This window comes from Lepidochelys kempii, chromosome 7, assembly GCF_965140265.1.
Source record: "Lepidochelys kempii isolate rLepKem1 chromosome 7, rLepKem1.hap2, whole genome shotgun sequence".
Taxonomy (NCBI): domain Eukaryota; kingdom Metazoa; phylum Chordata; order Testudines; family Cheloniidae; genus Lepidochelys; species Lepidochelys kempii.
The window spans coordinates 103961230-103983197 of record NC_133262.1 but is presented as its reverse complement, the minus strand read 5'-3'; the positions used below and the strand labels follow the sequence as shown (position 1 = coordinate 103983197).

The following is a 21968-nucleotide window of genomic DNA, read 5'->3' as shown; positions in this document are numbered from 1 at the left end:
CATCTGGAAATCGGAAATGAAGCAGAAATGTTCCCACTGCCAATTCTTTGCCTAAAAGTCAAATGCTTAAAACAGACCGTGGGCCAAATCTGGACTGCCAGATGCTTTTTGAACAGACTCCAAAATCTTTTTATTTACTTATCTTTTTTTTGTTATTTTCTCTGGAGTCTGGACCTTGATCAAGAAATTTGGACCTTGACAAAAAGTAGTTGACTACCCCTGCCTTAAAACAAGTAACTAAAGCCAATCTTCCAAAATGCCATCATTACAATGATTGTCTTTCAGTGCTAATGTAAATTGTATAAGGTGATCTGCAAAGGAAGGGGCTTTTGCCCCCCCCCCCTTTTTTTTTTTTTGCTTCTTTATGATGTATAAAGGAGGCCTAAAAAGCGAAGGATAGGAGGGTTGTGCTTGATTTTTACATTAGAAATTCAGGTTTTATCTACCATGTAAGATGCCACGTATCACTAGAAACCTCCCAGGATTACGAAATTACAGAAACAAACACAAAGGAGAGCTGTTGTTTTTTTTTTTAACTCATACCCTTTAAACCCCTTTGCTTTTGCAAACACCGGGGAACAGAGTGGCTGCTGTTCAGACTCTGCACAGGGAGGCCGGGCTCTTCTGCGGAGTCCACCTGCTGTCAAGCTCCTGGGCGTCACACAAAGACGCAGAGCCGGTATTCTTCCTGCCGTGTCCCGCAGACCGTGCCCTCGCCCCCACCCTGCCATGTTTCCGTGCTCCGAGACCCTGTGCACCAGGAGCCCCGGCCACCCCATCTCCACGTCCCTCGGCCGCCCCCGGCTGCCCCCGGCTCTGGGCCCCGCCGCGGCCCCAGGCCGCGCTCACACAGGCGGCGGCGGCGGCTGCAGCGCACGGCTCCCCGGCCCGCTCTCAGTCACAGCCCCCAGGCTGGGCAGCGGCCGGGCCCCTCCCGCCGCTCACCTGCGTGCGGGGGACCCGCGGGGGCCGCCCCGGCCCTTTGCCCGCGCCTCCTCCGCGCTGCGGCCTTCCGGCTCCGGGGCGCCTGCGCGCGGCGGCGGCAGCGGCGGGACGGCGGCATGGCTACCCGGGCCAAGCGGAGGGCGCCGGGGCCGCCCGAGCGGCGGGAGCCGGACGGGGAAGAGCAGGACTCGGACTCGGAGCAGGGGGATTCGGCCTCCGAGGAGGAAGAGATCAACAAGGTGACTGGAGAGAGGGCCGGAGGCCCCGGTCCAGCTAGAGCCGCGTGGGCAGCGGGGCCCGCTCTGCCTTCCCCTCCCGCTGGTCCCGGAGCCCTTCTCCCCTTCTGTCCCCTTGCCAGGGCCCCTGCCGCCCCCTCCTGCGGGTGGCCGCCCTCCCTCTTGCTGCGCCTCTCTTCCCCCTTGCCCCCGCTTCTTACAGCACCGGGGCTACGCCTTTCTTCTCCCGGTCCCCTTCGTAATGTCAGCCCCTTATTCCCAGTTACACTCTTCACCAGCCTGTGCCTCAGTTTCCTGGGCTGTAAACATGGGGGGTGCTACATTTAAGTCCTCTGGAAAGTGCGTTGAGATCTGCAGGTGAAAGTACTACATGGCAGCTAGGAGGTATTATTATGCTATCCCTGTGTGTTCCTCTTATATTGTCTCACCCTTCCTTTCTCCAGTCTATCTTTCTACATGTTCATCTCCTCCCCGTTTTTGTTTCCCGAAGAGTAACTTTTGATTTATTATCTCTGCCCTTCCTGGAAAAAAAAAAACAAAACAAAAGCACTCCTAGACTCGGAATTAAATGCAGTTTTCAGGCAACATACAGTATTTTTAGGCTAATATTTTTGTTGGAGCAAAGCAAAGTTAATTGAGCAAAACTAGAAAATCAAGAAAGGCCAGCTAACAGGCTCAAGTGCTTATGCCGAGAGAGGGTGATGTCAGTGTTGATACTAATAATGTACTAGTATTTTCTCTATATTTGATGTACTGATTTTTACAGAATTAAAATAACACTAATCGTGAAAGCTTAAATGCAAAGTTAAAGTTAAAAAATTGAACAGTTCAAAGTTAGGAAATGTAAGCCATCTCATCATAATATTAAGATTATAGTACCAACATTTGTTTGCCCTTGTGGCATATACTGGGTCTTATTGCACCCAATTCAAGAAAACACCTGTTTTCTGTGGCCCCAAACCTGCAATGTAGAACAAGCTGTAGTCTCAAGGAGGCCTCCTTTAGGACCTCTATATTAAAGTATACATTTAACAGCCTAAATAGCAATGCACAATGCAATGTGTGTATAATGAGTTGGTTACTGCTAGAGCCTTAACTTCTGTATATTTTTACTTTTTAATGTTTATATTGCCAAACCTGCAATCAGTTCCACATGGGCAAACCCCTACACATATATGGAGCCCGTTGAAACCATGTAGGAATAAGGGTCTGCCTAGGTGGATTCAAATTGTAGGACCATTGATGACAACTTGTTGAGAAAAGAATTTCTTCAGTCCTGGAAGAAACAGGGAAGAGAGAAAACCACACAGGATACCAGAAAATTTATTATTTCTGCAGTGATTGCAGTGTGTACCTCCAGAGCTGTGTGAAGTTGACAGTGTGCTCACTGAACACCATAGTGAAAATACACTTCTTGTCTTCAGTAGGGAAAAAAGGTGTTTTTAACTAAAGCTAATTAACTCAAAGTAAAATCCTAGAAGACAAAGCAGCTTGTAGTTTTCATGTGAGTTAGTAGGTCAAGTTACAGAGAAGACTCCCCTGAAGTCTTCAGCTAGACCTGCTAAAGTAATGCCAACAGACCCTGGTCGTCAGTGGGTGGGATCGAACCTGGGATCTCAGGAACTAAATACATGAGCTAAAAGCCATATTGCTGTCAGCTCAGGCTGTAGAGCAGACTAATTAATTTCTCTCTAAGTGGTCTCGGTGCCATTAGATGGGACAGAACACCACACCCAGAAGGTGTGTGGGTTACATACTTCCCCTAGCTGAAGAAGCACATCCCAAGCTTTAAAGACTTCTCAGTTGAAATCCTGGATGAGCCCCCACTTGTAACGCTGACAGACCCTGGTTGTCAGCAGGCAGGATTGAACCTGGGACTTCTGGAGCTAAATACATGAAACTCTACTGCATGAGCTAAAAGCCATATCGCTGTTAGCTAAGGCTGTAGAGCAGACTCATTATCTCTCTCTAAAGCCTGGTCTACGCTGGGAGAGGGGAGGTTCGATCCAAGTTACGCAACTTCAGCTACGTGAATAACATAGCTGAAGTTGATGTACTCAGATCTCCTTACCACAGTGTCTTCACTGCAGTAAGTCGACTGCTAACGCTCCCACATTGACTCCACCTGTGCCTCTCGCTCCGGTGGAGTACCAGAGTCGACAGGAGAGCGCTCAGCGGTAGATTTATCGCATTTTCACTAGACGCAATAAATTGACCCCTGCTGGATCAATTGCTCCGCAGGGAAGCGTAGACATGCCCTAAGTGGTCTTGATGCCACTAGATGGGACAAAACACCACACTTAGAAGGTGTGTGGGTGACACTAATGCATGTGAAAACTACGAACTGCCTTGACTTCTGGGATTTTACTTCCAGTTAAGAACACACCCGTTTTCCTGGTGAAGACACAGCCTAACGCCCTGTTTTGGTTGGGGGGGGAGAAGTATGTTTCAATCGTGGCAGAGTGGATAAAAATAATTATTTAAAAAAAAAAACGGATTTTTTTAATTTAAATAGGTTTTTTGCTCAAAAAGCATTTTATCAAAAAAAATCAAATCTAAAGATAGTTTTAATTAAGATACATTATAGTTTAAAGATATCTCATCATGGAATAGGGTTTATAAATTCTAATTCTATAGTATGAGACAATATATTCATGTAATGTTTAAGAAAAGTTTTGTAAATGAGTTCCAATAGTTCATGGATTAGGGATCCAATTTTATGGAGTTCCAGGGGCTTCTGTATAGATTATTTAGGTTAATCTTTCTATCTACCCAATAGGGCTCAGTTTAGAAGATACCATCAGAAATGCTTAGTTTTGCAGTTCTCAAACTGTGGATTTGTTTTTCGAGAAATAACATGCTTGTTAACAGCAAAAATATTTTAAAATAAATAAATATATAGAGGTGAGAAATAACAGATCTCAACCCTATTGTCCCTCTGCAAATTTGTGTACACAGAGTCAATCCCTTACCTCTCTCTAAAAGTGCAAAGTTTCCAAAAGCTCAATGAATAGAAAATTGTTGGGGGTGGACTAGATCTGGACAAGGAGAAGTCTGGAGATAAATGTGAGAAGGGAGGGATAGGCAGTAGAAACAGAAGTGAAACTGTTTGAGCAACATATTCCAGAAGCTTTGAGGTCTTTGAGTGTAGCCTTCATTGATTTGAGATCTACTATACCATTCTCTCACTAGAAGGGAAAACCTATAATGGCAGCAGGCTGTAAAAGACCCCCAGTTTGAGAATAAGAACCGTTCAAGAAATATATGTTTGATGATGATGTTTTAAGGAAAGTCACACCAGTGAACTGGTGGAAGTCACTTAAGCACTTGGATCCAGAGACTGCTGAAGTGATAATCCTGAAAAAGCAGGAAAGCTTGTTTTTCTTTTCCAAATTATGAACAAACAGGAAAATGAAGGTGAAGATGACTGAGTTAGCTGCAGAAGCCAATATTTTAAGTTTCTCAGATTGACCTGGCTGACATAGTCAATTTAGTTTTTTTTTTTAAATATTTCATTAACTATTTGAGTTTAAAACAATTTAAAAAAACCAAACAAACCTGATTTTAAAAAACTTGAATGTTTAACTAAATTTAAAAAATCATATGCTTCTTTTTTTTAAAATATTATATGTTTGCTGCTGAAGAAAAAAATCCAGAATACATAACGTTGTTGTTTTAGTTAAATAAAACAATGTAAATGTCTGTCTGGTGATGTTCTCCTCCTAATACATCATGACAAGAAAATCCTTCAAATATTAATGATTAACCTGTTGAATTGGAGATAGTTCACCTCCCAATGACTTCATAAATATCTGCTTCAATTACCTTTGGTAAATGAGAGACCCAATCATTCATTTTCTGATATAGCTATAAAACTAATCTCAAAAGTTTTCAAAATAAATCACTTTAAAATGTATAGTATGTACCTTCTAAAAATGAAATCTATATCTCTGAGTTGTGAAGAATATGTATTAAAGGTTATAATAACCTACAAGAATGCACTTTTATGTAGAAATCCATCATTAAATCGAATCTTCCTGACTAGTGATTTAAATCAAATCCACCCTGAATCATGGTAACACTGAGTTAGCTTTACATGATGGTATAGACCTCTTGGGTATATCTACACTGCCAAAAAAAAAAGAAAAGAAATCCCTGCGGCAGCAAGTCTCAGAGACCAGGTCTACAGACTTGTGCTTGTGGGGCCTTCACTAAGTATTAAAAATAGCAGTGTAGATGTTCCCACTTGTGCTCTGAGACCCACTCCTCTCTCCGGGTTTCAAAATCTGACCTCCAGCCCAAGCAGGAATGTCTACACTGTTATTTTTAACACCATAGTACAAGACAGAGTCTGTAAACCTGGGCTCTCAGGCTCACTGAGGTCTTTTTTTTTTCTTTTCTGTGTAGACATACTCTTAATCCTCATTAAGGTTCAGGCTAATGTATTCAAAATTATGTCATACACAGCCTGGTGGTTGTGAAATCTGAGGGGAGCCTAGTAATATAAATGTTTTAATCTTGTTTTTAAATACCAGTGAGGAATTTTTTTTTTTTAACTGGTAGGTGGACTTCCATAGAGTTGGCAAAATAAACATTAAAGCATTTTGCTAGTGGGTGGGCACTAACAGTAGTCTTTGTTTTATTTTATAAGCTGAATTAAGTATAAAAAAGAGCAAAAGTGGAGGAAAAATAGACTTTGAACTTGTCATTTAAAAAAATTAGACTCCTATCTGATCCATACAGGTGAACTCCTAAAGCTACATGGAGCCCAGCTCTGTATGGCTGTAGTAGTGCACCTGTGTGGACCAGATTGCAGGATCAAGGCTTTAAGGTGGTGCTGGCAACACAAACATGGAAAATAGTTTGTCTCAAAATGTTAACTTGACAAAGTCTCTCTGAATTTTACAAAAAAGCATTTGTAAAAATGCTTCAAAAATGGCTGATATCAATGAGTGATAGAAATAAAACTTTAGATTAAGCTGGTTGACTTTTTTTCTCTACTTCATGTCATACAGTTTTGCTTTAACTTTGTTTTAAGATATATTCCGCTTGCCAACCATATGTGTGATACTTGCTGTCTTCTGCTTATTCACAGGAAGTGAATGTTGAATTTGAAGCACATTCGATATCAGATAATGACTACGATGGGATAAAGAAATTACTGCAACAGGTAGACTCAGAATATTCTTTCTTGCTCCTATCCGGATTTCTTCCATTAAGAAATAGCTTCTACAGCCTTAAACTGTCATCAGTCACCATTACTAGTATTGATTTAATGTTTTACTATGCCTCAGTAGATGACGACATGAATAATTACAGCTACAACATGCACTTGACTAAATGCAGTGGTTCCAACCTGTGACCCCAATGCACACCCAGATAGACCATAGTCCCTTCTTTCTCATTATTCTCAATCGTCAAGCAGTGGTGGTTCCTGAGATTTGTATCCCAGTGCATTGGGTTTCTAGAGGTTTTTTGACCAACTGCAACTTTAAAAAGTACCTATCTGCAGCCTGTTTGGCTGCTTCATGCCTCTCTTGATCAGTGGTTTCTCTTTTTTCAAATTCCGTGTCAAACAAAGTTGCAGACTCTGCCACAATTGGAAAATACAGAAGAGGACAAACCAAATGCAAAGTACTTTGGAGACATTAGTGTAGTTGGTGCTGCAGGCAGCTACAGGAGATTAGGTTTATTAGTGCTTGAAGTCCTACACCCAGGGTCAGGAAATAAACGATAAATGTACTGAATGGGAGTGGGGGTTAAGAGCATGGTACAAGAATCTAAATAGATTATTTTAAAGAGAATATATTTTGATCTTGTCTTCTTAATGCTGTCCTAACATTTTCATGTAACTGAGCACTATAGCTGCCTGAGAAAATATGTGGGAGCAGGCTGGGAGGAGGTTCACAGCAGGATCCAAGTTTTAACAAGTAGTTCACAACAGGAAAATTTTAGACTGTTTTCACAGTACTTGTTCTTTTTAATTTTTTGTAGCTGTTTCTAAAAGCTCCAGTTGACACTGCTGAGTTAACTGACATATTAATACAACAGAATCATATTGGGAGTGTTATCAAGGTAAGGGCTTCCATTCTTCCTAATTCAGCACAGTATAATTTTAAATTGGAATGGAATAATTGAGGTCCCCTTCGTAATATACATGTAACTAAGAGTTCTAGAGCTCAGGCTGTTGCAACATAAAGCACTTGGATGTCACTTGTATTTTCATGTTCTAATCCCCTCTTTAGAGCAGTGGTTCTCAACCTGCGGCCCAGGTCCCAGCCCTGCGCATGGCAGGGTCTGGCCAGGGCCCAGGGCTCTGCTTTTGGCCGTGCACTGTGGAGGGGTCTCTGGGCAGGGAGCACTGGGCATAGGAGTCCGGGGTGGGAGTGGGGGAGAGGGGGTTAGCAGGGTCAGTACTGTGGTTTTCAACCTGCGGCCCACAATTATAAATAGGTTGAGAACCACTGCTTTCAGAGGGCAAAGTGGAGTTTTTGGGTCACCTCAGCTCTTGATATAGTAAGTTAAATCTTATTTCCTTTATCGAGTCTGAGCTGAAGTCAAACTGTTGCAGACTATCTATGTTCCTGTGTCTCTGTGAGTAACTGACTAGAAGAGTTGTGGTGGTGGTATAGCACTTACAGTAGCGAACATTATTTATCATATCCTATTACAAATCCCTCTTTTCTCTTCTTTATAACGTTAAAAATTCTCCTTTTGAGGCTGAAATTTTCCATTCTTCATTTCAAACAAATGAGGAGGTTTTTTGTTTTGGGGTTATTTTTTGGCGGGGAGAGGTTAGGATATTGAGGGATATTCTGGAGTAGCTTAGAAATAGTGTTAAGTAAGTGGGGTAGAAGAGAGAGCTTTAATTTAAAAATTTTTTGTCGTCTCCCCCCGCCCCCCACCGAATTTAAAATTGGCTAAATCTCCGAACCCAACAAATTTCTGTCTTGAGTTTCTGTTTGGAAGAAAATGATTATAAGCAAGTGAAAAATGGTTTCTGTGCACATTCATTGGACATCTCCTAAGAACTTAGCATAGCTTAATGAAAACCCATCCCCTAACCCACTTGTGAGATGATGTAACGGGCAGAGAGAATTGCGTATTCTTTCTTCCTATCCAGACTAGAGGGTTGGGTATGGATAAATGCTTCTGTTTGGACTACTTGGGTTAGGGAGAATGTAAATGGCTCACTGAAACACATTAACAATTTCCAAAAGAAAATAAATTGCCCAAAAATGCCCTGCTCCCTGCAAAAACACTTTGATTTTTATGGTCTGCATTCTGCTATGTTCTTCTAAATCTAAATAATATACTTTTTAAAACATTTCTATTTCTAGTGCAGACCGGGATTACTACTACTTTTATCTTTGACCCTGCCTTGCAAAGCTGTCTCATGTCAGGCAAATGGTAACATGAAAACTTGCCCCTCCCCAACCCATAAAACTCCAAGCGTGAACTGTGGTATCTCCTTAGACCATTACAATACATGGTTATGTCATACCAACATATTTTTAGTCCTGTGGTTCCTTCCTCCAAGAAACTGCTAGCTGTCTATTAGATTTTGTTTCTTAATGATTTAAATCTAGAGCCTTGTAATTTGTAGTTGGTTAATCTGCCCACCCCATAATTCACACCCCCCCAAGTCTCTCTCCAGTGCTCAGGAGAGTTTTAATAGTAGATAACTGTCAGATGGTCTCATTTCAAAGACTTCATTACTTTTACAAAATATGTCCCAGAACATTTATTATTATTACTATTTATTATTGTGAAGTATTATGAATAAAACTAAATTACTCTGGTCAGATAAATAAAGTACCTAGATTATGCATGTTCTTGCTTTCTTAAAATTTGTTTTTACACAACAATTCCATTGCAAGTAGCTGAATATGGAAGTCTCCCAGTTATTGGTGTGAATTAGTGAGGTTCTTCTTGGAAGTAAGTAAAAATTGGAGGTTGTAACATATTCTTATAAAGGTTTAACAGAATAAATTATTTAGACAACCTACAATTTTTCACCCTTTTAATGTTCTTGTCTCTTAAGCAGTTCCATAGACTTGCAGAATGGCTTTTAGATGTGCGTAAAACATCCTGGACATTGAATAATGGCTATGGGGTTTTTTTTTGTTTGTTTGTTTTTTAAAAAGCAGCTTGGTATTAGTTGTCCTTTTTAACTTTTGTTAAATAGCAAGGCGAAGTTCAAGAAGAAAGTGGTGATGATGATGATGATGAAGAAGATGAAGTCTTTGGCTTCATAAGCCTCTTAAACTTAACTGAAAGGAAGGTCAGTAATACAGGTTAACTTCTGGATGGTAATTTCTAGAAATTAAAACACTCTATTCATCCTGTCTTGCTGAAAATTACATTGTAGACATTAAGGCAAGTGCCAGATGGTTGTCCCTCTTTTTTTCCCTGTCACAGTCTACTCAAATGCCTTTTATACTACGAATAATGTAATTGTTCTGACATTGTGTTCTGCATCTATAAGGTTACACTGTAAAGTATCTGAACATTGTGTGGCCAAGCAGTTAGGTTGCATTTTTATGGTAATAATGGACAGGCACTGCAGTAGCATAGCTAGTGGGGGAGCGGGGCAGCGGCCGCTCCCCCACCGAGCAGAAGTGGCACCTTTTAAATTCTTTGGCGCCTTTTAAATTTTTACTCACCCGGCGGCGCTCCGGGTCTTGGGCGGCGGGTCAGGCGGCTCTCCAGGTCTTCAGCAGCACTTTGGCATCAGGTCCTTCACTCGCTCTGGTCTTCGGTGGCATTGCAGTGCGGGTGGGGTGGGGGGGGTCCTTCAGTGCGAGTGAAGGACCCGACGCCGAAGGGCTGCTGAAGAACCAGAGCACGGCCTGACCCGCCACCTAAGACCCAGAGCGCGCCGGGTGAGTACTAGCGGGTGGCGCCTTTTTTTAATCTCCGCTCCCCTTGGTTTCTCCACTTGGCTACGCCACTGAAGCACTGTATGTTTTAGACAGGCCACTAAGAATTTGTAAATAAAGCTCATATTTCTGTTAGACCTTACCATTGTGCAGGTCATGTCACAATGCAGTACAGTCTTCTAAAAATGTATTTAATGCATTTGTAAGGCAACTAGAAAGGCATTCCTGTCACCTGTACCATAAAATAAAAGTTACCATGTCAAATATACAGACAACCTGAACTAGATCTGGTACAATGACTTACCCATGATTCTCTGGCAAACTTCACCACCAGTCAAAAGGGATAAAATATGTGCAGAGAATAGGGATGAAGAGAGGCCAGTAAATACAAAATCCTGTGTTTAATATTTCCAGCTATATTCCCTTCATTATTCTATAAACTCATCTTAGGTTTTGGATTAATCTAATTTCGTGATTTATATCACTAGTTTGTTTTAGTGCTTTGAATTAAATTTTTTTGCTAACTTGATACTTTTGCATATAGAATTTATTAAAATATTTAGGTGAAAATGGTAATGAAAGCCACGGTGTAAGTGCTTATGGGGCCCCCATTAGCATGGTATCTGAGTGCCCCATGGTCTTTAGTGTGGCTGCTATGTTAGGTAGGGAACTGTTATTCCCATTTTACAGATGGAGAACTGGGTGTTTGCCTACATTACCCGCTGGATCGACGGGCAGCGATCAATCCAGCGGGGGTTGATTTATCGCGTCTACTGTAGACATGATAAATTGACCTCTGAGCGCTCTCCCGTCAACTCCGGTACTCCACTGGAGCGAGAGGCAAAGGCAGAGTCAACGGGGGAGCGTCAGCAGTCGACTCACCACAGTAAGACACCGCGGTGAGTAGATCTAAGTACATCAACTTCAGCTATGTTATTCATGTAGTTGAAGTTGCGTAACTTAGATCGATTTCCCCCACAGTGTAGACCAGACATTAGAGACTAAATGACTTGCCCAAAGTCACACATGAAGTCTGTGATGGAATAGGAAATTCAGTCCAGGTCACGCAACTGCCAGGCTAGTGCCCTAGCAACTGGGCCATCCGTCATCTCATGTTTCATGTTTCTCAGTTGCTGGGGTTGTACCCTGTTTTTGTGGTTATTATGAAGAGTGGAGTTGTAACTCATAGCTGCATTGTTATCATTTAGGAACCTCAGCCTGCCATCATCTTGAGGATTGGTGAATATAACTATCAAACAAATACTACAATACTTTAGAGACCATTGCAGGAAATTGCCCACAGGCCTGTTGAATACTCTCTTGAAGTTCACTTTCAGGTTTTCTTATGTAAATAATCGTTCTGGAATGTAAAGAAAATGTACCCTTTGATTCCTAGGGTACTCAATGTGCTGAACAAATAAAAGAGCTGATTCTAAGCCTGTGTGAGAAGAACTGTGAACAGAATATGGTTGAACAGCTGGATAAGCTCCTAAATGACACCACCAAGCCTGTGGGCTTCCTACTAAACGAAAGATTCATTAACGTACCACCACAGATCGCTCTGCCCATGCACCAGCAGCTTCAGTAAGAAAGTCATTCTAAACATGATTTTGAACAGTAACTTTTTCCCTTCAGATGTCTTCAGAAACCTTATTTAAATGGAAATGTGTTGAAGGAGAGGGAATGAAACCACAGATTTAAGTAAGAAATAGATTAAAAGAAAAAATACAATTGTTTTATATAAGGTCCTTGAATTGACTTTTAATTTCTTTATTTGATATTACTTCCTTATGCATTAAAATTCCTAATCATTGTCTCTTGGAGAAATAGGAAGTCACTTTAAAATTATGCCACATACTACTAGAACAGGATAAGTGCATGACTTGTAGTTGATCTTTGTTTTGAAAATTGAGCAAGCTTATTAAAAATTAAACAACTTACAGCATTTTAATAATGGCTATCTGAGGTATTCTTGCTTATTGTGCTTAACTCAGGCTTTGGGATGGAAATCTTGGCTTCAGCAGATTTGTAAGTGCATGATCTCTGGATGAGCCATTGAAATATTTTTTAAATCAGTGTCTGAAATGAGTGTAGAGGGTTAGGCACTACTTTGTCTCCCAACCGGGTTCAGTGTTAAGGCCCTGTCAGGGATATCAAGATAGATGATTTGGAAAGACATGAGCAAAGAAAGAGTAAGCAGAGATGTCAAGGAAGGGAATGTAAATTTGCTTGTGGCTTTGACTGAAATAGGGTGTAGAAAGATGAGAGAGAGGACAGGAAATCCTTTCAGGTTTCGTGTGTGTGGGGTTTGTTTTTTTTTAAACAACTTTCTGGTAATCTGGTAGTATTTTAATGGGAAAATGGACACCCTTTGCTCTTCTGTTTTTTTCCTCTCTTCCTATTACAGGTCACATCACTTGCTGGCCCTTCTAATTTGTCCACTTCCAAATGCCAAATTAGGTTTTCTTTGAAGCATTGCCTTCTAGTCCTATTAAATACTATCTAATCTCCCACAGGGATGGGTTTTCTCTCATTGAGGTTTGCCTTTCCATTCCTATTTGTCTCATCTCCTCCTCTTATTACTCAGGAGAGAATTTTTTTTTTTTGTTCTAGGACACTTTGGAGTTTCAGTGCTTTTCCCCCTTTCCCTTTGGAGTTTCTCATTCCTTATTAATAACCCCTTTGAAGTCTGCAGGAATTAATTTCTACTGCTCCTCTGGCTTGGAGTTATCATGATCTGGAGCAGACACTTCAGCAGAGGCACTGGAGCTTGTGGGAAAAGATTGTAAGAAGTGTTTGAAGAAAGTGTGTTTTTTGTGTCTTCTGGCCTTTGGACTTTCTTTTTCTTATGCCTTTTGAGAGAGGATGATTATCCCCACGATGGGGGTTCTGGTCTCTCTACTCTTCATTGTGTCTCTCTTTTTGGCGGGATTTATCTCAGGAGATTGGTAGGTCTTTAACCCCTGTGTTCTTTATTTTCCACTATGTGACAGGGGAGGAAGAGTTAGGAGTATGTCCTTGAATGAGCCAAGATCTATCTTGGGAAGAAAAGGAGATGTAAAAGATGCCTAGCCAGATAGCTCTCTTGCCCACTTCAGAACCTGAGGGGAGATCTTTGAGCTTTTTCTCCTGAGATGGATTGGTGGGTTTGTGGGGATATTATTGGACTTACCCCTGATTGGTGGGAGTGGCCCAACATATTGAGTCCCAAGTGCTTAAGAGGACTTTGTCGGGCTGCCTCTGAAGGATTTAAGACGTGTGTTGGGATGGATGGGGATGCACCACCAGACTATCCAGACACTGAGCCCCTTCCCTTGGCAGAATTAAGTGTCCTTGATCTGGGAGTATAGAGTTCCTATCTCTGGATCCTGAGAAGGTCTCCTCACAGAAGAAACTCTCCTGGCCTTCTGCTTGGTCTACTCTGCTCTGAATTGGGAGGGGGAAACCGAAAGTAAGAGATCAGCTGGTTAGTCTCTTAATCCGATGTATCAAATTGGGAGAGAATTGAGGATTCCAAAAGTTTACACTGGTTTAGACCCCACTTTATTTTCACCCTATAGTTTTAATTTTTAGCTATAGAATTAATTTTTAACACCAAATGTGGGATCCAAGTATTTTGAGTAGAATAGAATAGTGATTATGCTAGGGATACATGTAGTTAAGAGCCAGGAAACATGAGCTTTATGTCAGTGAGAATGTAAAAGGGGAGAGCCTCACAATGAAGGTGCAGTATCTACTTTGTTTTTTCCTTATTACTCTATAACAAACTGAGAAATACAAATTCTCAGCCATCACTGTTCCATTACTGGTTTAGTGGCTCAATTGCAGCTAATTGTGCATTAGTGGAGATCGTTCTTGCAAACATCAAGCATTCAGAAATTATAAGTTTGGCTTAAAAATCATGGGGCTTTTAACAATAGATTTGGGGTTCTTTTTGTTTGCCTTCTAGTATTTGAGCATTTATAGTTCATATTTTCTAGCTTTTATCTGCAGACATAAAGGCTAGACACATACCTTTTTTTAAATGAAGGATGAGATGCTCAGACATGGCTTCATGAGCTGGGTCTTTAGGTAATGTTGAGTGACTTTCAGTAAAATAATGAGATTTATAAGAAGATGAAGGTTTGCAGGACTTGAAAATTAGCAGTGGTCAGAGCCTCTTCCTCTCCCCACCTTCGCTAAGACTAGTCAGAAATAGTCAGTTTCCTGAATAGTAGATGGAACCACACATTTATTCTTCCATCAGTGGAAGAGGAATTTACACAGGTGAATCCATGCCCTACTGAAGAGGGAATAATCAATAGACTATTAACACATCCAGAATTAAGCAGGTAGGATTAATAAATCCTAGCTCTAGGTTAGGAGGGGTCTTTGAACCCACGGAGGCTGAATATGCTGGGGTGCACTGACATAGAGTGCTATTGCCCACACTGGGGACTAGGGAGCACAGTGTGACTTTACAGGTTCAGGAGCTAGGGGAACTATGAGCACGCTTGTAAAGGAAGGGGCCTTTCATTTGTTTGGATTGAAAGAAGCAGGGAATTTGTTTGACTTGGATCCAGGCCTCATTTAATCTTAATCTGCCATTGCTGTTAGGGAGCTTTCATCTGCTCTTTTATGTAGTAATATCGATCTCTAAGAAATGAATACTTTGGGATAGGATAAAACCTAAACTGTCTCTGCTTTTTTGTTTGATAAACTTTTAAATGGCTTGTCAGAGGAGGGGCTGGGGGAGATTTGAGGTTTATTTCCAGTGGAACGTGACACACACAGTCAGAATTCGGGTCTTGGGCTTTTTTACTGGATGGGGCTTGCAGCACTGCAGTGGCAACACACTCAACTGAAGGGAGGGATGAGAGCATCCAGTCTTCTTTGCCAGACAGAAGTTTGTCATTTTTAAGGGCTTCTGGAAAGGGGCAATAAATAAATAAAACCCAGGGTAAAAGAAATGAGCTAGTTTTTGGCTGGGGAGGAAGCCGGTCCTATGAATGGTAGTTAATGGTGAGTGTTTAATTGGGTTCTAAGCATTTACAACCCCAAGAACATAGTGTGTCCTTAGTGAGGGTTCCATAACAGGAGAAGTGTATTATGAGGAGTAGGGAATTGGTTTTGTTGGTGGTGATTTGAAGAGTAACTGACTGCAGAGAACTCTTCAAAGAAAATTACTGCCATAAATGCATATACAAAGTCAATATTGCTATTTGAGTGACAACTATGAAGACTGGGCAAAGCATCAGTATGTTATTGCATTATGAGATTTGTGTGCATTTGATGGGGCGTTAAAATATTCTTTATGTAAATAATATTTGTCTTTAGGAAAGAATTGGCTGAAACTCAAAGAACAAATAAGCCATGTGGAAAGTGCTACTACTACCTTCTCATCAGCAAGACCTTTACAGAGACAGCAAAGCGCAGCTCTAAGAAGAGAGGAGAGAGCAGACAGCAGAAAGAGGAATTAATGTTTGCAAATGCAGAGGAAGAATTCTTTTATGAGGTAACAGACTTCTGATACCGTTAAATCCAATTGTTTGATTCTTTTTTTATAGAGCAGGGAAATGAAGGTTCTGACTCTACTTTTTTTTCATAATAACAATGGCCTTTCTTACTGAGCCACTTTAGAAATCTGACTTGCAGTGATTATGAAAAGGTGGTAAAATGATCTTTTTATTTAAATCCAGCTGTTTTTTGTGTAATTACTATTGAAAAATGCACAAACAATCAATTTTTGCTATTGTAGAATATTTATACTCACTCACTCTTGACGAAAGTAAACAATGTTTTGCCTTGGGGGAACTCCTGAGAGCTGCACTACTACAGATGCAGAGTATAAAACGGCACTTGGCTTTTTTGTAGTAGTTTCTTGATATTATTTACAGCAAGTCTCAGTGGCATGCTGATGAAAGCACGGGCATGTGCCTAGCCTCTGTTTTCAGTAGCCCTCCCACTATTGCTACCACCATTGGAGCTGCACCAGTGGCCGTGCAATCATAGAGTCCTAGACTTTAAGGCCAGAAGGGACCATTATGATCGTCTAGTCCGACCTCCTGCACAACGCAGGCCACGGAATCTCACCCAGCCACTCCTGCGACAAACCCCTAACTTGTGCCTGAGCTATAGAAATCCTCAAATCATAGTTTAAAGACGGGTGGGAGACTTCCCAAAAATGCCTGATGTAGACTTACCTTCAGTGTCTTGGTCACAAAGAATTAACTGGTTATCTTGAGGGTAATGCTGAAGGGATTTAACAAAGGATTCGGAACTAAGTGAGACATCTGGTTGAGGGTCTGTGAATGAAATTTCCAAGGTTTTGAAAAAAGTGGACTGAAGAGAGCAGAAGCACAGAGTTTAACCGTATGAATTGGCCCTTCAAGGTTTTTAATCCTAGGGGTGGAAAAAACCCTCTTAGTTCAGAGGCAGTTGTACCCTCTCTCTAGTCTTCTATTTGAATCTGCATAAAAAGTTATAACTATTTGGCAGAACATGATTCAAAGAATCAGAGCAATTGCATCTTTCAGGCTTCTAGGAAAAAATAAATCTGTGGTGTTATGAAGGACCAAATCAAATTGCTGCATGCATGATTCATATAAAACATAAATATTTTCCCCTCTGAATCCCCAAAAAATAAATCACCTTCTCACAAACGGGCATCAAATTTATGCTCTGAGAATTCTTCCCAAGAAACTTGGCAGATTTAAAGCTCTGAATCTGTGCTGCTTTTGGTGTTGTACTCTTCCCCGAACTGTCCATTATTTTTTGTTCTTTTTATTTAAAAGGACTGTTCAGAACAAATCTTCTGAAGAGCCAAATGTACGGATGTCATTATCCCATTGTTTTGTATGTTCTATCTGGGACAAGTACATTAATAAAAAGCACTAAAATAGTGAACTGGAACTATTACTTATAATTTCCTGAGGGAACCCTGCCACTCAGTTCTGCTGGTCCCAATCCATATAGAAGGGGGAGGATGCAGAAAATTAAATTTAAAATATAATTTGAAATGCATGGAATTTTTCAGCGTTCTTTAATTTTTTCAGAGCTTTAAAAACATTATTCCACAGCACTGCTGCTATATCAAGAGCTCCCTGTTCTTCCTCTCTGATGGCAGTGCACACAGGGTAAAATGTTGGCATGTGACACCTCTCCCTAGTGCAGTCTATGAAATGGCTATCATTCTAATAGTGGTCATTTAAGAAGAGGAAAACTTTAAATTCAAAGTCTGGGCACATTCATTATGAGCCTGCAAGAAATACTGCTGTGGGATGTAAAAGTAACAAGGAGCTAAGGGTTTTTCTTTTTATGTTTTTGTAGCAGGGGCTCCAGCACCTGAATTTGAACTCTGTGCACACCAAATGACCAAAAACCAGCATGTAGTAAAGGGACTTTCAATTCCAAGTTGGGGTCACCATGGGTCTTGTGTTCTAAAAGGGCTTTTTGTACACTCAAATGTTCTGTCATTTTAAATTGCATTTTTTCAAGACTTAGTAATTGTGTTTGTTCCAAATTATAATTGTTTTGAACGTCTCAATCATAGAATATCAGGGTTGGAAGGGACCTCAGGAGGTCATCTAGTCCAACCCCCTGCTCAAAGCAGGACCAATCCCCAATTTTTGCCCCAGATCCCTAAATGGTCCCCTCAAGGATTAAACTCACAACCCTGGGTTTAACAGGCCAATGCTCAAACCACTGAGCTATCCGTCCCCCCAGTCAGGACACACTATTTGCTTGTAAACTAGTCTTTCTGGCATTTGTTATACAAGTGTCATTTTAAGTAAGATCAGGAAAGTTACATTAACTTAGATGCATTTAATAATGTATATGCACAAAATAAATAGTCTGAGTATGTATCCTTCCCTGATCACACATAATGTTAGGTTTCAGATTGCTACAAACTACTGTTAAGTATAATGAGCGGCTGAGAATTTAATAAGTATGGAGGAGCCAACCCCCAGTCATCAACTCACTGTGCTACATTGTGGTCCTTAAAATGTAACTGAGGGAGTGGAAGAAAAGCTATACCCAGACTTAGAATCAATTAAACGTTTAGGCCCCCATTCTTCACTGTGTTCATTCTTGAACATCATCTCTGGATTAGTTATATGGCTCTCCCACAGTGGAAATTTACATTCTTGAGACATGTGTGCTACATAGGAAATCTGTAGGAAGCCATGGGAAATTAGATTGTTTTTCCCCTAAGTGGTTTAGGATAGTACTTCTCTAATTTGTGTGAGCTCTGGGGAAGAAAAATTAAGGCTGCATTTTCTGTAAAAGCACACTACTCTGTGATATATATTACATACAAATTGAGTCAATAAATAGAAATAGAAACATTATGAAAACCTAATTACAGTATTTGGAAAAAGTGTCCTCTATAAATAACTTGCACTTCCAGGATTTCTCAGGGCTCTATGAAGATTCTGTCCATGTAAGGTGTATGTAAGGTTTTTATTTAGTGCCTCTCACCTTGGTATCTAGGTATTTTAACATAAAGATTCCTAATGCCACTGTGGCCTGGTCTGCACGGGGGGGAATCGATCTAAGATACGCAACTTCCGCTACAAGAATAGCGTAGCTGAAGTCGATGTATCTTAGATCGACTTAGAATCACTTACTTCGCGTCCTCGCAGCGCGGGATTGACGGCCGCCGTTTCCCCGTTGACTCCGCTTCCGCCTCTCGCTCTGGTGGAGTTCCGGAGTTGACGGCAGAGCGATCGGGGATCGACTTATTGCGTCTACACTAGACGCGATAAATCGATCCCCGATAGATCGATCACTACCTGCCGATCCTGCGGGTAGTGTACGTGGCCTTAGAGAAAGGGAATTACTACATCTTTTTTTAAACCTGGGTATATTGGGTCACAAAGATGTTAACCTTTGAACCGGTAAGGCTGCGAATGAAATGATTCTTTAGCAGTGATTGGAGAAGAGTATACTTTGCTACAGTCCCTCCACACACTAGGCCCCCACCCCACCCAGCACCGCCCCCCTCCCGGGATCAAGCTGACATCCTTGCACTGTTGGCCCTGCATCCCCACACAGATCCTCTCCGGGATGCATGCCAGCTCCCCTTGCCCTGCTTCAGCTCTTGTTAGGAGTCAACTTCTTCCCCCCATGCCTAGGGTCTGCTGCTTTCTGGCTTTAGGGAGCTAGGGGTTCATTAGCAAGCAGTGGGTAGTATTCTTGGCAGGAGACTGAACGTGTCCTTCCCATCACGGGCCAGAAATCCCCACTCCCTGCCACAGTATCTCCTAAGAGCCTGGCTATAATACCTGATTGTAACACCTGAGGAATTATCTGTGATTTTAAAAACTAAGTAATTTGTCCAAGGCCATCCACAACTAGTGACTGGTAGACCAAGGAGTCATTCTTCTTTGTTTCATGCTCTCATTTGTCCCCCTACATTAATGATAATGCACATTACTCAATGAATTCAGTTTGTTTTGAATTTATAATATGAAATGCTAAGTGTTGGCTTGTGAAACAGGATACTGAAAACTAGTGATACTGAAAACTATTTTATAATTTAAATAGTGATACTGAAACTATTTTAGTTTTCATTGGATTTTTCATTGGGATTTTTTCTGTTTAACCTGCACTTCCACAAAACAAAATTTTCTCTTTTTACTTCAATTAAAATGATATGCATAGTAGCTTAAAACTGATTTTTGAAACATAATTCGTAGAATCATTGAAATGTAGGGCTGGAGGGACCTTGCGAGGTCAGCAAGTCTTTTCCCCTATGCTAGGCAGGACCAAGTAAACTGAGACCATCACTGACTAGTGTTTGTCCAACCTGTTCTTAAAAATCTCCAGTGATGGGGATTCCACAACCTCCCTGGTAGCATATCCCAGAGCATAACTACCCTTATAGTTAGAAAGGTTTTCCTCATATCTAAACTAAATCTCCCTTGTTGCAGATTAAGTCCATTACTTCTTGTCCTGTCTCCAGTGGACATGGAGAACAATTTATCAGTGTCCTTTTTATAACAGCCCTTAACATATTTGAAGATTTATCTGGTCTTCCCTCAGTTTTCTTTTCTCAGCTTTAAATATGCCCAGTTTTTTTAACCTTTTCCCTTAGGTCAGGTTTTCTAAACCTTCTATCATTTTTGTTGCTCTTCTCTGGACTCTCTCTAGTTTATCCACATGTTTCCTAAAGTGTGGTGTCCAGAATTAGACAGTACTCCAACTGAGGCCTCACCAGAGCTGAGAAGAGTGGGGCAGCTCCCTTCCAGGTCCTACATATGATATTCCTGTTAATACACCCCAGAATATTAGCCTTTTTCACAACTGCATCACATTGTTGACTTATATTCAATTTGTGATCTACTGTGTTCTTCAGATCCTTTTCAGCAGTACTATCACTTAGCCAGTTATTCCGTATTTTGTATTTGTGCATTTGATTTTTCTTTCCTAAGTGAAATACTTTGTGCTTATCTTAATTGTATTTCATCTTGTTGACTTCAGACCAATTCTGTAATTTGTTAAGCTTGGTTTGAATTCTAATCCTGTCCTCCGAAGTGCTTGCAACCTTTCCCAGCTTTGCGTCATCTACAAATTTTGTAAGGATACTCTTCCCTCCATTATCTAAGTCATTAAAGAAAATATTAAATAGTACCAGACCCAGGAGTGACCCCTGTGGGACCCCACTAGATAAGTCCTCCCAGTTTGTCAGAGAACCATTAATAACTACTCTTTGAGTATGGTCTTTCAACCAGTTGTGCACTCACCATATAGTAGTTTCATCTAAAACACATTTTCCCAGTTTATTTATGAGAATGTCATGTGGGACTGTGTCAGAAGCCTTACTAAAATCAAGATTTATTTATTTCTATTGTAGAAAGCCCTTCTGAAGTTCAGCTATTCTGTGCAAGAGGAGTGTGACACGTGTTTGGGAGGCAGATGGTCCTTTGATGACGTACCAATGAAACCTTTGCGAACTGTTATGTTGATTCCATCTGAAAGGATGAATGCAATCATGGATAAACTGAAAGAATATCTCTCAGTCTAGACAGTTTCCTTGGATAATGTTTTTATAAAGCAACCATGCAAAACTATATGCCTTTTGAATAGCTTCCCAAAAGTTTTATTATGTCATCAGTTTTATGTTCCTCAGGTATCACCTTTGTATTCTGGTGAAACGTCTAGGTTGTACAACTAACAATGTCAATCATACTGTTACTATAAAATACTATATCCTAGTAGACTTTGGAGTCACCATTAAGAATGCAATAAAAAATTCCTACATCCCTAAGACTTCTAAAGAAGTTAATTTTTCTTCTCTTTCCTGTTAAATACCTGTATACTTCAAGTTGAAAAAACATTGAATGGATTAATTTTGGGACATATTGCACATACTGGTTCTGTTTGGTTGAAAGTAGTTGGATATAAAAGTCACTGAATAATTCATCTTTGTTCAGCAGGAGTTCGGGGATATTTTTCATATTCTTTGTCTTACTGTTTTATTCAGTGTTCCTCTTTCATTGTTGAAACAGGTAATAAATGATTGATTACTTCCTGCAGAATCTCCTTGCTTTCACTATGAGGCAGATTGCTAAAATATTATTGAGGTGCCAGTTTAAAAAAATATATTTTTTAAAAGGTGAATCTTTAAATGCTTTATATATAGACTTCATGGCTTGTGCAAAAAAGTGCTTGAAGCCAGTGATATGTGCAACTGCATATTTAACGCATCAACAGTTAGTATTAGGTTTAGTTCAAAAAGAAGAACTTCCACCAAAATGTAGCTGTATGTTTGTGCTCTAAGCAGACTTGCAAATTAACATGCTCAGCTTGCACTTGGCGTGATTGGGTTCAGTTCCCAGTGCTGCAAATCACATTAAATATTAATTACGGAGTTTTTCTGTATTTGAGTGCACAGCATGCTCAACAAAATACAGAGAAAGGG

At 40.7% G+C, this 21968-nt stretch overlaps 2 protein-coding genes across 3 annotated transcripts in view; one reads left to right on the top strand and one right to left on the bottom strand.

The window, feature by feature from the left end:
* UROS (uroporphyrinogen III synthase) overlaps positions 1 to 1256 on the bottom strand; it is a 34826-nt gene extending 33570 nt beyond the window's left edge. For both annotated transcript variants that reach the window (XM_073354076.1, XM_073354074.1), the window contains exon 1: positions 946 to 1256. The gene's annotated coding sequence lies outside the window, so the exon portion shown is untranslated. The remainder of the gene's footprint in view (positions 1 to 945) is intronic.
* Positions 872 to 21314, top strand: BCCIP (BRCA2 and CDKN1A interacting protein). The gene is made up of 7 exons (XM_073354079.1): positions 872 to 1184; positions 6277 to 6351; positions 7176 to 7256; positions 9370 to 9465; positions 11460 to 11647; positions 15380 to 15557; positions 20901 to 21314. Exons 1-7 carry the CDS (start codon positions 1062 to 1064, stop codon positions 21069 to 21071), a joined length of 912 nt encoding a protein of 303 aa, XP_073210180.1. The 5' UTR covers positions 872 to 1061; the 3' UTR covers positions 21072 to 21314.
* The last annotated feature ends 654 nt before the right edge of the window (positions 21315 to 21968 follow it).

Coding starts and splice junctions, on each gene's coding strand:
- BCCIP (XM_073354079.1), top strand. CDS start 1,062: ATGGCTACCCGGGCCAAGCGGAGGGCGCCGGGGCCGCCCGAGCGGCGG. Junction 6,352..7,175: donor TAAAGAAATTACTGCAACAG/GTAGACTCAGAA, acceptor AATTTTTTGTAG/CTGTTTCTAAAAGCTCCAGT. Junction 15,558..20,900: donor AGGAAGAATTCTTTTATGAG/GTAACAGACTTC, acceptor TTTCTATTGTAG/AAAGCCCTTCTGAAGTTCAG.